This window comes from Phyllobates terribilis, unplaced genomic scaffold (genome assembly GCF_046119375.1).
Source record: "Phyllobates terribilis strain yellow unplaced genomic scaffold, ASM4611937v1 Scaffold_9__5_contigs__length_417890890, whole genome shotgun sequence".
In the NCBI taxonomy this organism is placed as follows: Eukaryota; Metazoa; Chordata; class Amphibia; order Anura; family Dendrobatidae; genus Phyllobates; species Phyllobates terribilis.
Genome location: NW_027362769.1, coordinates 165,893,537 through 165,906,628, shown reverse-complemented (window position 1 = coordinate 165,906,628; position 13,092 = coordinate 165,893,537). Strand labels below are relative to the sequence as shown.

The window sequence follows — 13,092 nt, the reverse complement described above, 5'->3', positions numbered from 1 at the left end:
ATACTTTGTGGGGGGACTGAGGGGGCCTCATACTGTGTTGAACCTGTTGGTTTATTACACTTGATAAACATGCAAGTACGGCATTGAAACATGTAGTGGATTATAAAGAACCTTCTGGATATCGCAGCAAGAGACTTCTTTCCAGCAGCGTAGCCAATTTTTAAACGTGTTTTTATCCTGTTTTGATAAATTTGGGAGGTTTACATATAGTTGTGCTCAAAAGTTTACATACCCCAGCAGAATTTTTCCTTTCTTGGCCTTGTTTCAGAGAATATGAATGATAACTAAAAACTTTTTCTCCACTCATAGTTATTGGTTGGGTGAAGCCATTTATTGTCAAACTCCTGTGTTTTCTCTTTTTAAATCTTAATGACAACCAAAAACATCCAAATGACCCTGATCAAAAGTTCACATACCCCAGTTCTTAATACCGTGTGTTGCCCCCTTTAACATCAATGACAGCTTGAAGTCTTTTGTGGTAGTTGAGGATGAGGTTCTTTATTTTCTCAGATGGTAAAGCTGCCCATTCTTCTTAGCAAAAAGCCTCCAGTTCCTGTAAATTCCTGGGCTGTCTAGCATGAACTGCGCTTGAGATCTCCCCAGAGTGGCTCAATGATATTGAGGTCAGGAGACTTAGATGGCCACTCCAGAACCTTTACTTTGCTCTGCTGCAGCCAATGACAGGTCGACTTGGCCTTGTGTTTTGGATTGTTGTCATGTTGGAACGTCCAAGTACGTCCCATGCGCAGCTTCCGGGCTGATGAATGCAAATTTGCCTCCAGTATTTGCTGATAACGTGCTGCATTCATCTTTCCTTCAACTTTTACCAAGTTTCCTGTGCCTTTGTAGCTTACATATCCCCAAAACATCAACAATCCACCTCCGTGCTTTACTGTAGGAATGGTGTTACTTTCATCATAGGCCTTGTTGACCTCTCTCCAAATGTAACGTTTATGATTGTGGCCAAAAAGTTAAATTTTAATCTCATCACTCCAAATTACCTTGTTCCAGAAGTTTTGAGGCTTGTCTCTGTGCTGTTTGGCGTATTGTAGACGAGATACTTTGTGGCATTTGCGCAGTAATGGCTTTCTTCTGGCGACTCGACAATGCAGCCCACTTTTCTTCAAGTGTCTCCTTATTGTGCATCTTGAAACAGCCACACCACTAGTTTTCAGAGAGTCCTGAATTTCTGCTGATGTTATTTGTGGGTTTTTCTTTGCATCCCGAACAATTTTCCTGGCAGTTGTGGCCGAAATTTTTGTTGGTCTACCTGACCGTGGTTTGGTTTTTAGAGAAACCCTGATTTTCCATTTGTTAATCACAGTTTGGATATTTTTTTGCATTCCTTTCCTGTGTTATACAGTTCAACTACCTTTTCCCGTAGATCCGTTGAAAATTATTTTGCTTTCCCCATGACTCACAATCCAGAAACGTCAGTGGCTGGATGAAAGATGCAAGAGTCTGTCTGGATCCCAGAAACTCACTCAGCTTTTATGCACACACATTGATTACAAGCAAACAGGTCACAGGTGAGGATGTTACCTTTAGTAGCCATTCAAACCCATTTGTGTCAAATTCTGTGCATGTTATCAGGCCAAAATCACCAGGGCATGTGAACTTTTGATCAGGGTCATTTGGATGTTTTTGGTTGTCATTAAGATTTAAAAAGAGAAAACACAGTAGTTTGACAATAAATGGCTTCACCCAACCAATAACCATGAGTGGAGAAAAGGTTTTTTATTATCATTCATATTCTCTGAAACAAGGCCAAGAGAGCAAAAATTCTGCCGGGGTATGTAAACTTTTGAGCACAACTGTACAAACGATCACAGCAACACACTGAATGTGTCAAGATACATGCAAACATTGAATATATGAATATGGAGCTGCATTACAGCCATATAGACTATAATTATATACTGCATTACTGCCATATAGACTATAATTATATACTGCATTACTGCCATATAGACTGTATTTATATAATGGATTACTGCCATATAGACTGTACTTATATACTGCATTACAGCCATATAGACTATAATTATATACTGCATTACTGCCATATAGACTGTATTTATATAATGGATTACTGCCATATAGACTGTACTTATATACCGCATTACTGCCATATAGACTATACTTATATACTTATTTACTGCCATATATACTGTAATTATATACTGCATTACTGCCATATAGACTATACTTATATACCGCATTACTGCCATATAGACTGTATTTATATAATGGATTACTGCCATATAGACTGTATTTATATAATGGATTACTGCCATATAGACTGTATTTATATAATGGATTACTGCCATATAGACTGTACTTATATACCGCATTACTGCCATATAGACTATACTTATATACTGCCATATATACTGTAATTATATACTGCATTACTGCCATATAGACTATACTTATATACCGCATTACTGCCATATAGACTGTATTTATATAATGGATTACTGCCATATAGACTATACTTATATACTTATTTACTGCCTTATATACTGTAATTATATACTGCATTACTGCCATATACATTGTACTTATATACCGCATTACTGCCATATAGACTGTACTTATATACTGCATTACTGCCATATAGACTATACTTATATACTGCATTACTGCCATACAGACTATACTTATATACTGCATTACTGCAATATAGACTGTACTTATATACCACATTACTGCCATATAGACTGTACTTATATACCGCATTACTGCCATATAGACTATACTTATATACCGCATTACTGCCATATAGACTGTATTTATATAATGGATTACTGCCATATAGACTATACTTATTTACTGCCTTATATACTGTAATTATATACTGCATTACTGCCATATACATTGTACTTATATACTGCATTACTGCCATATAGACTGTACTTATATACTGCATTACTGCCATATAGACTATACTTATATACTGCATTACCGCAATATAGACTGTACTTATATACCACATTACTGCCATATAGACTATACTTATATACTGCATTACGCCATATAGACTATACTTATATACCGCATTACTGCCATATAGACTGTATTTATATAATGGATTACTGCCATATAGACTGTACTTATATACTTATTTACTGCCTTATATACTGTAATTATATACTGCATTACTGCCATATACATTGTACTTATATACCGCATTACTGCCATATAGACTGTAATTATATACTGCATTACTGCCATATAGACTATACTTATATACCGCATTACTGCCATATAGACTGTATTTATATAATGGATTACTGCCATATAGACTATACTTATATACTTATTTACTGCCTTATATACTGTAATTATATACTGCATTACTGCCATATACATTGTACTTATATACCGCATTACTGCCATATAGACTGTACTTATATACTGCATTACTGCCATATAGACTATACTTATATACTGCATTACTGCCATACAGACTATACTTATATACTGCATTACTGCAATATAGACTGTACTTATATACCACATTACTGCCATATAGACTGTACTTATATACCGCATTACTGCCATATAGACTATACTTATATACCGCATTACTGCCATATAGACTGTATTTATATAATGGATTACTGCCATATAGACTATACTTATTTACTGCCTTATATACTGTAATTATATACTGCATTACTGCCATATACATTGTACTTATATACTGCATTACTGCCATATAGACTGTACTTATATACTGCATTACGCCATATAGACTATACTTATATACCGCATTACTGCCATATAGACTGTACTTATATACTGCATTACTGCCATATAGACTGTATTTATATAATGGATTACTGCCATATAGACTGTACTTATATACTGCATTACTGCCATATAGACTATACTTATATACTGCATTACTGCCATATACATTGTACTTATATACTGCATTACTGCCATATAGACTGTACTTATATACTGCATTACTGCCATATAGACTATACTTATATACTGCATTACCGCAATATAGACTGTACTTATATACCACATTACTGCCATATAGACTATACTTATATACTGCATTACGCCATATAGACTATACTTATATACCGCATTACTGCCATATAGACTGTATTTATATAATGGATTACTGCCATATAGACTATACTTATATACTTATTTACTGCCTTATATACTGTAATTATATACTGCATTACTGCCATATACATTGTACTTATATACCGCATTACTGCCATATAGACTGTACTTATATACTGCATTACTGCCATATAGACTATACTTATATACTGCATTACCGCAATATAGACTATACTTATATACTGTGTAATGCAGCGGCTTGCGGCATTACTGTAATGGTCCAGGGTGTGTTTTGGCTGAGCATGTACCTCCCCCCAGGTGACTGGTCACATGACTGTGACATCGCACAGGTCCTGTGCACACAGAAGGTCTGATCACATGACTGTGACATCAGCACAGGTCCTGTGTGTGCACTGGAGGATATATAAACACTGGTAGATTTGAGACAGGGTGTGAGGCCTGTTCCTTGTGTGGGACACTGTTAGAGGGTGAGGCCTAGGTGAGGCCTAGGTGAGGCCTAGGTGAGGCCTAGGTGAGGCCTAGGTGAGGCCTAGGTGAGGCCTGAAAGGCAGAGGCTGGATCTTTATGTGTAAGCAATGCCAGTAGCCTTTGAAGGAACGAGGGATGGAGACCCCCATCTGGGAAGCCGTAAAGCCACAGCGGTGGCAGAACAAATCTAACTGAAGCAGCTACGACCCGGCAAAGGTAGAATCACTACTTGATGTGGACATTTATATTGTTACCTTGCTGAAGGCTGTATCTGGAGCTAAGTGGACATATCTGTCACTGGAAAGGCTCTTGGACATTATATGTGTAATATGTCGGTGAGCCACTGAGATGGACTCAGTTATAAGCAGTAGTGAAGTATAATAAACTGCTGGTTTGTGAAATACTGGAAAAATGTGTCTGGTGTGCTTTAATTGACCCGGTGCAGCGAGTGTCCCCCAGCATGATGACTAGGGCTGCATTACTGCCATATAGACTGTACTTATATACTGCATTACTGCCATATAAACTATACCGCATTACTGCCATATAGACTGTACTTATATACCGCATTACTGCCATATAGACTGTACTTATATACCGCATTACTGCCATATAGACTGTACTTATTTACCGCATTACTGCCATATAGACTATACTTATATACCGCATTACTGCCATATAGACTATACTTATATACCGCATTACTGCCATATAGACTATACTTATATACCGCATTACTGCCATATAGACTGTACTTATATACCGCATTACTGCCATATAGACTGTACTTATATACCGCTTTACTGCCATATAGACTATACTTATATACCGCATTACTGCCATATAGACTGTACTTATATACCGCTTTACTGCCATATAGACTATACTTATATACCGCATTACTGCCATATAGACTGTACTTATATACCGCATTACTGCCATATAGACTGTACTTGTATACCGCATTACTGCCATATAGACTGTACTTGTATACCGCATTACTGCCATATAGACTGTACTTGTATACCGCATTACTGCCATATAGACTGTACTTATATACCGCATTACTGCCATATAGACTGTACTTGTATACCGCATTACTGCCATATAGACTATACTTGTATACCGCATTACTGCCATATAGACTGTACTATACTAAACTGTAGAAACCTTCTCGTACGGGGGAAAAAAAACTAATTAAATTGAAACACTGGTTAAAATCTGATCCAAGACATTATGGAAATCGTTCTGATTTTTCAACTACAAGAAAAGTAATTGACGTCTGAATGAGGCATAAGATTTTAATTAGTGCTGGATCCTACCTGTCATTATATTTGTAGGTCTTGATCTTATAGGTGATCACTCGGGACCCCAGAGCAAAAGAAACATTCGCTAGAGTAACTTCGATGCAATTCAAATTTCTTTGCCAAATCTGATTTTCTGCAGATTCGCTCCCCACTGCTGCAGACTATCCCACTATCTAGGCTGCTTGGCACCTATGTTATAGTGGTCATGGAGGATGCGTCCATGGGTTACACCAGGACAAGGCAGCTTTTACTGATTTCTTATACTCGGCCTCTCTCTGTTTCGGCGCAGACCCTCTTGGGCACGTTGCTAGATGAGGACATTTACAGTATTTGGGTTGTACTGAACGTGGAGGAACATTTGTTTCCTTCCACTTTGATTTCTGTTTTATATTAAAGTCTAATTAGGATTTGCGGATGCCGAGCCCCGGAAATGAATTGGCCTCATTTTCAAAAACTGCCATAATAAATCCATATTCTGCTCCTTCTTTCATGTTCTCTTCATATCGCCCTCATTTCACCAATTAGCCATAATGTAATCATCGTGGCACATTCAGATGACAGTGATGGAGCGGAGGACACAGCGGCTGTGAGGGCGTCAGATGATGAAACCACATAAATACATATCAAGATAATGGCCGGCAGCCAAGCTCTCACCTAAAGGGACCCTTCAAACGCTCTGTATCAGTTATGTAGGTAAATACAATCTACTGTTTTCTTTTATCAGCCACTTTATGATCGGAAGAGGCCAATTAAAAAGTTCTTTAATGTAAGTGACAGGTCATCTATGAATGTAATTCTAGGATTTTTAATGCATACTTGTCATCTCAGTTAACTGTTCATACTATGTTGTCCTGTCTGTAAATGAGGAATAACACTATTTATGTCTGTTATAGGACTTGTATCCTGCATTAGTCAGCAGTTTCTCCTCTGCAGGCTCTATGTCTAATTTTCTCTTGTCTCTTAGCTAGTGGGTGGTTACTAGCTGTTATGATGTCTCCCATACACAGCATACACAGATAAGAGGAATTAAGGCTCTATTGTACATTACATAGAAGGCATTATACAGCTGTACTAAGCAGTGTAGCTGTGAATCTAGCACTGAGATGAGGTAAACACTCACTTGAAAGCAGCAGCATGAAGGATATTATACAACAGTACTAAGCAGTGTGTCTGTGAATCCAGCATAATGGTGAGCTAAAAACTTGCTCGAAAACAGCAGCATACAAAACATGATACAGCAATACTAGCTGTTATAATGTCTCCTATACACAGCATACATATAGCACCTCTTCAAAAGCAGCAGCAGCAGCCACATGGAGGACAGTACACAGCAGTACTGAGCAGCATAGCTGTGAATCCAGCACTGGGGTGACAAACATTTATATGAAAGAAACAACATGGAGTACATTATACAGTGTAGCTGTGAATCCAGCACTGGGTGACATAAACACTTACATGAAAGCAGCAGGATGGAGAACATTACACAGCAGTAATAAGCAGTGTGCCTGTGAATCCAGCATAATGGTGAGCTAAAAACTAGCTCGAAAAAACAGCAGCATAGAAAATATGATACAACAGTACTAGCTGTTATGATGTTTCCTATACACAGCACACATATAGCACCTGTTCAGAATCAGCAGCAGCCACATGGAGGACAGTACACGGCAGTACTGAGCAGCATAGCTGTGAATCCAGCACTGGGATGACAAACATTTACATGAAAGCAGAAACCAGGACTACATTATACAGCGGTACTGTACAATGTAGCTGTGAATCAAGCACTGGGTGAAATAAACACTTACATGAAAACAGCAGCATGGAGAACATTACACAGCAGTAATAAGCCTTGTAGCTGTCAATCCAGCACATAGGTGAGATAAACACTTGTATGAAAGCATCAGCATGTAGGACATTATACAGCAGTGCTGAGCAGTGTAACTGTTAATCCAGCTCTCGGGTGAGATAAACAATTACTAGAAAGCAGCAGCACTCGTTTGTGTGTGTGTGCCTCTCTCTCACTTTTCTCTGATTGCCCAGTCATTTGCCAGTCCATATTCTCTTGAACATGACAGACTTTAGCAATTTTTCTGAGTGAATGATAAGTTCAGAAGGCGGAGGAGGGGAAGAAACTGGTATAACTGGTTTGTAGAAACGACAGCCGGCATTTAATGTGATCTTTTTAGCTCTACTGAAACAAATATGTTTCGGATCCACATCGCAGGATGCAGAAAGACAAGCAGTGACAGGATCATCTCGGATACTTACAACTTCTGGGAGTACGTGGATGGAGAGGTCATGGATGGCTTTTACCACGATGCAGAGAGCTGACAGCAGGAATATTGCACCCAGGATCACGCAGGCTCTGTGGAATCGAATGGAACACAAAGTCGTCACATTGCAATTACAGCATGACATTCTCTTAAAGGGAAGCTCCACAAGTCACAAAAAAACGTTCTAAATAATTCACTTCTCTTGCGCTGGTTCAGAGTTACGTTATATTTTCTGGGGTCAGGTCTGGATGTTGAGATCAAAAAAGGCCTGAATTAAGGGGGTTCTTGTCTGGGGTCTGTATAAACATTGTCTGGCCTAGGTGTTAAGAAGGTCTGGCCTGGGGTATTTATTAAAAGGGTCTAGTCTTGGAGCTGAATTAAAAAGGTCTGGCCTGGGGTCTTTATTACAGAAGTCTGCATTTGAGTCTGAAATAAGGATGTGGCCCTGATAAAAGGGGGATGGTCTAGATAATGGTATAAGCGTGATCTGGACTGAGTTGGTGCTGGTCTGGGGTTTGTAATAAGGGGGTCAAGTTCGGAGTCTGCATTAAGGGGATCTGGCCTTAATCTACTCAGGGATCTACATTAAGAGGTGTCTGAGGTCTGTTTTTTAGGGAATCTTGTCTGGGATCTGTAGGGGTCTGTACGGGTCTGTAGGGGTGTGGTGGGCTGGGGTCTATCTTAGTTTAGAGTCTCTGTTTCGTCTTTGTTTAGGGGTCTATGAAAATCTATTTCAATTCAGGTCATCCCTGCACATATTAGTGGGGTCTGGGAGTGTTCTGTATTTGTTCAAGGGGCCTCGTAAATAGGATGTCCAGTGTGTGCTCAGTCTTTATTTAGGTGGTCTGTATTTATTTTTTGACTGTGATTAAGGAGGTCTTATGTTCTATTTGTGATTTGATTGCCATACGTTCTGGTGTGTCCCCTGTGTCTTGTTCCTCCTCCCCCTGTGTCTTGTTCCTCCCCCCCCTGTGTCTTGTTCCTCCCCCCCCTGTGTCTTGTTCCTCCCCCCCCTGTGTCTTGTTCCTCCCCCCCCTGTGTCTTGTTCCTCCCCCCCCCTGTGTCTTGTTCCTCCCCCTGTGTCTTGTTCCTCCGCCTGTGCCATGCTCCTCCCCCCTGTGCCATGCTCCTCCCCCCTGTGCCATGCTCCTCCCCCTGGTGTCTTGTTCCTCCCCCCCGTGTCTTGTTCCCCCCCCCCCCGTGTCTTGTTCCCCCCCCCCCCCGTGTCTTGTTCCCCCCCCCCCCCGTGTCTTGTTCCTCCCCCCCCGTGTCTTGTTCCTCCCCCCCCGTGTCTTGTTCCTCCCCCCCGTGTCTTGTTCCTCCCCCCCGTGTCTTGCTCCTCCCCCCCGTGTCTTGCTCCTCCCCACTGTGCCATGCTCCTCCCCCTGTGCCATGCTCCGCCTTCTAATAACCAACACTAGGTATTCCAGCTTTCCCTACTGTGTCCCTTTGTATCGTGGCCTCCATGTTGGATATCTGTCCCTTCTTTCTACTTTATAAGGTTCTAGAACTCCAATAATCGATTTGACATTTTTAGAGAGATGTAACCTATTCCAACGCGCCGGCAGCAGCCACAAGGTCGTCTCCCCCTCACATACAGACATTTCCATCATCTTTTAGTTTGTCTTTTGCATTTCCAGATGTATCCTGACTACTGCGCTGCCACGATCCTAACGCTGCCCCTTTGTTTCCATTGAGATGTATTTCAGAAGCCCAGCATCCTTTGTGGCACACATCATAACATTCATAACTTATATGTTATCTGTCAATATAAAAAACGTGCTATAATTGGGATTTATTTACAAAATGATACAACAAAGTACAACCCAGCCTCATTGTAATCCTGTCAGAGGTATTACAGTACCTGCAGCAGCCACCAGAGGGAGCACATTGCATACAGCTGTGTGCAGGGAGCTCCCCCTAGTGGTGATTGCAGACAGAATGTTATCATGTATCTCTGTATACAGGGAGCTCCCCCTAGTGGTGGCTGCAGACAGAATCTTATCATGTATCTCTGTATACAGGGAGCTCCCCCTAGTGGTGGCCGCAGACAGAATCTTATCATGTATCTCTGTATACAGGGAGCTCCCCCTAGTGGTGGCTGCAGACAGACTCTTATGTATCTCTGTATGCCTCTAGCTCCCCCTAGTGGTGGCTGCATGCCATATTTGTATCACTTATCAAATCAAAAACAGAAATATCCCTATAAAAAGACATTATGCAACAATAAATGTTGGACCTAAAATAGACTTAAAAGTTTTATCCTCTATCAATTATTTGCTAGGTCACTGCTAAAGGGATGAGAGACCATTTTTTGCGGCGTCAGTGGTGGTTATGGAGACTTTGCTTTCCTGTCTTTCCTAGGCTGGGCACATCCACATTCTCTCAGTGCTGACGTTTTTTTGGGGAATAATTTATTCTTGTGATAAGCAATAATAAAAATCCAATAAGAGCGAAGAAAAAAACGACTTTTGCATTTGCATGTTTAGGATTCGTTTGCACCGACGGCTCTTTTTGATTATTTTGGAGACTGGTAATAAGTAAAGTAACTGTATCCTGCTGACAGGCGGCAGCTTGTTGGTCAGAGCTGATCCGTGCAGTATTAAAGTGTAGCTGGGGAGCGGCACGTTCGTGTTTTTTTTAATGGAATGGCTGACGTCAGCCATTGCTGGGATGTGCAGAATGCACCAGGCACCTAATTTTGGACTCTACAGTACAGAATTTGGCCGTGTTGGTATTTTAAGCAGCGCTTACTATGAATTATACTGGAGAAATATGACACCCAGACTCGCAGGAACGCACTGGGGATGGCAGATGTGCGTCACGTCCTCCTCTCCGAACTGCAATGCAGATCCGTGATGTCCAAAGAAATTCATTTACACCTTATAGGAGCCAGAATAATCGCCCTCCCGCACCCCGCTCCTCTAATTACGCTTGTTCTATAATTAGAGATTGAGAGATATTAATTACTAGTGATGTCTAATTAATCAGCTGCAGACTCCGGGTCATTTACACAATTAATTCTGAACATTTAAGAAATGCGCTTAGCAAATTAATAAGGCGATAATTTATGATTGGGGGGCATTCCAACAAATGCAACAAGACACTTCAGACCCTCCAATGCGAAAATGAAGGTTTAGCCTCAATGTTCCACCACTGTCACCTATATAATAACCGCACCAGGATGTGTTACGTTACGTCTGTGCCATTATACCGCACATCTTGTTTACCCAAAGGAGAGATATTAAATTCAGATTTTAAAAAAAGTAACAAGAACAAGGGGAAGAATAAAGCAAAAGGAAGGGAAAGGAAATTAGGGATAGAATAAGGAAGGGGTTAAAGGTGAAGAAGGTAGGCAGGAAGAAAGGAAAACAGAATGAAGGGAAATAGGAAAAGAAAAGGAGGGATGGAGGGAGGGAAAAAGGGGCCGAATAAGGAAGGGGATAAGGGAGAAGGAGGTAGGACGGGAAGAAGAAAAGGATAACAGAATGTTGTTTTGGGAGGGAGGGGAAAGATTGAGGGAAGACAGAAGGAGGTAAAGGCCAAGAATGTAGTAAGGAAACAAGGAAAACAGAAGGGAATGAAAAAAAGGACAGGTGTATGTAGAAGTAGGTAGGAAGGGAGGGGAGGAAGAAAGCTAAACAGGATGGAAGAAGGGAAGGGGCGAAAGAGTGGGAAGAAGGAATATGGCAAAGGGGAAGGAAGTAGGAAGGAAAGATGAAAAGGAAAATATAATGTTGGAATGAGTGAAATGGGAAAAAGTTAAGAAAAATGGGAGAGGGTATAGGGGGAAAAAATAGGGATGAAGAAAGGAAATCAGACATGTGTGAAAGAAGGGAAGGAAAAAAGGAGAGAAGTAGGGTGGGGGTAAGTGAAAAGAGAGGAGAACAGAACAAAGGAAAGGAAGTGAGGGGAAAAGGGAATGAAGATGGAAGGGAGTAAAAGATAAAGGATTAGGAAAGGAGTAAGAAAGGTATTAATGAAGGGTGCGAAAAGAGAGGGAAAAAGTGAAGTGGTAAAGGGGAAGAACATACAGAGTGTGGTAGATTGGATCACTCGAAAGCACATGGAGGTAGACACGGGAACACTGTCTCTTTAAATTCTTCCCAGGTTTATTAGACAGGCAGCATAAACCATGGTGAAGTAAAAATGAACACGGCTCTTTTGGCAAAAACAGGAAAAGAAAACAAAATGGTAGCACAAAGCACAGTCCTTGTGGCAGCGGGGATCCGGTTCAGCTTTTCCTTGTCCGTACACAAAGCACTGGAGTTCCCCTCTCCAGCCCTACGGAACACTAAATGCTTCAAAAGGCTGGCTATTTGTAGCCCAGGCCACAACCTGGGGTGGAGATATGGTGAACAGCCTCCCACCCGCTCTACAGCTGTACACATAAAATCCTAGCCCATTAAAAATGGCAAATTAACCCCTCAGCACATAACATGCTGTAGAAAACTTCAAGGTTTCACATCACTGAAGCTAACAGCCTCAGTGAAACATATCTCCCCTCCAGTACTTTGCCAATGACTGTCACAAGAGGAAGAAAGAAAAAAATAATGAAAGGAAGGGAGGAACTGAGAAATAAAAGAAAATGAATTAGAGGAAAGAGAAAAGATGTACATAAGAATGAAAATGTAAGTGGAAATAGGTTTGAAGGGAAGGGAGGAAGAGAGGAAAACAAAATGGAGCTAAAGCTACATCAATATTCAGGAAAAATGTAGGGAAATATGAGGCGAGGAGGGAAGAAGAATAGAAATAAGTTACCAGAAAGAAAAGAGCAAGAGGAGAAAATGGGAGAAAGGGATGGAAGTTATGAAAGGAAGGAGGAAAACAGGAAGAGGACAAAGGAACAAGGGAGGAAAGACAGAGAATGGAAGTGAAAGGGGGAAGAAGAAAGGCAAAGTAATGGAATAAAGAGAAGAGAGGTTAAGAAAAGG

The 13,092-nt window shown here is 40.7% G+C and overlaps 1 protein-coding gene across 1 annotated transcript in view; it reads right to left on the bottom strand.

The window, feature by feature from the left end:
- Positions 1-13,092, bottom strand: part of TMEM163 (transmembrane protein 163) — a 145,643-nt gene that overhangs the window by 37,162 nt on the left and 95,389 nt on the right. The window contains exon 5 of the mRNA XM_073647292.1: positions 8,154-8,250. Coding sequence (XP_073503393.1) covers positions 8,154-8,250 — 97 coding nt within the window. The remainder of the gene's footprint in view (positions 1-8,153; positions 8,251-13,092) is intronic.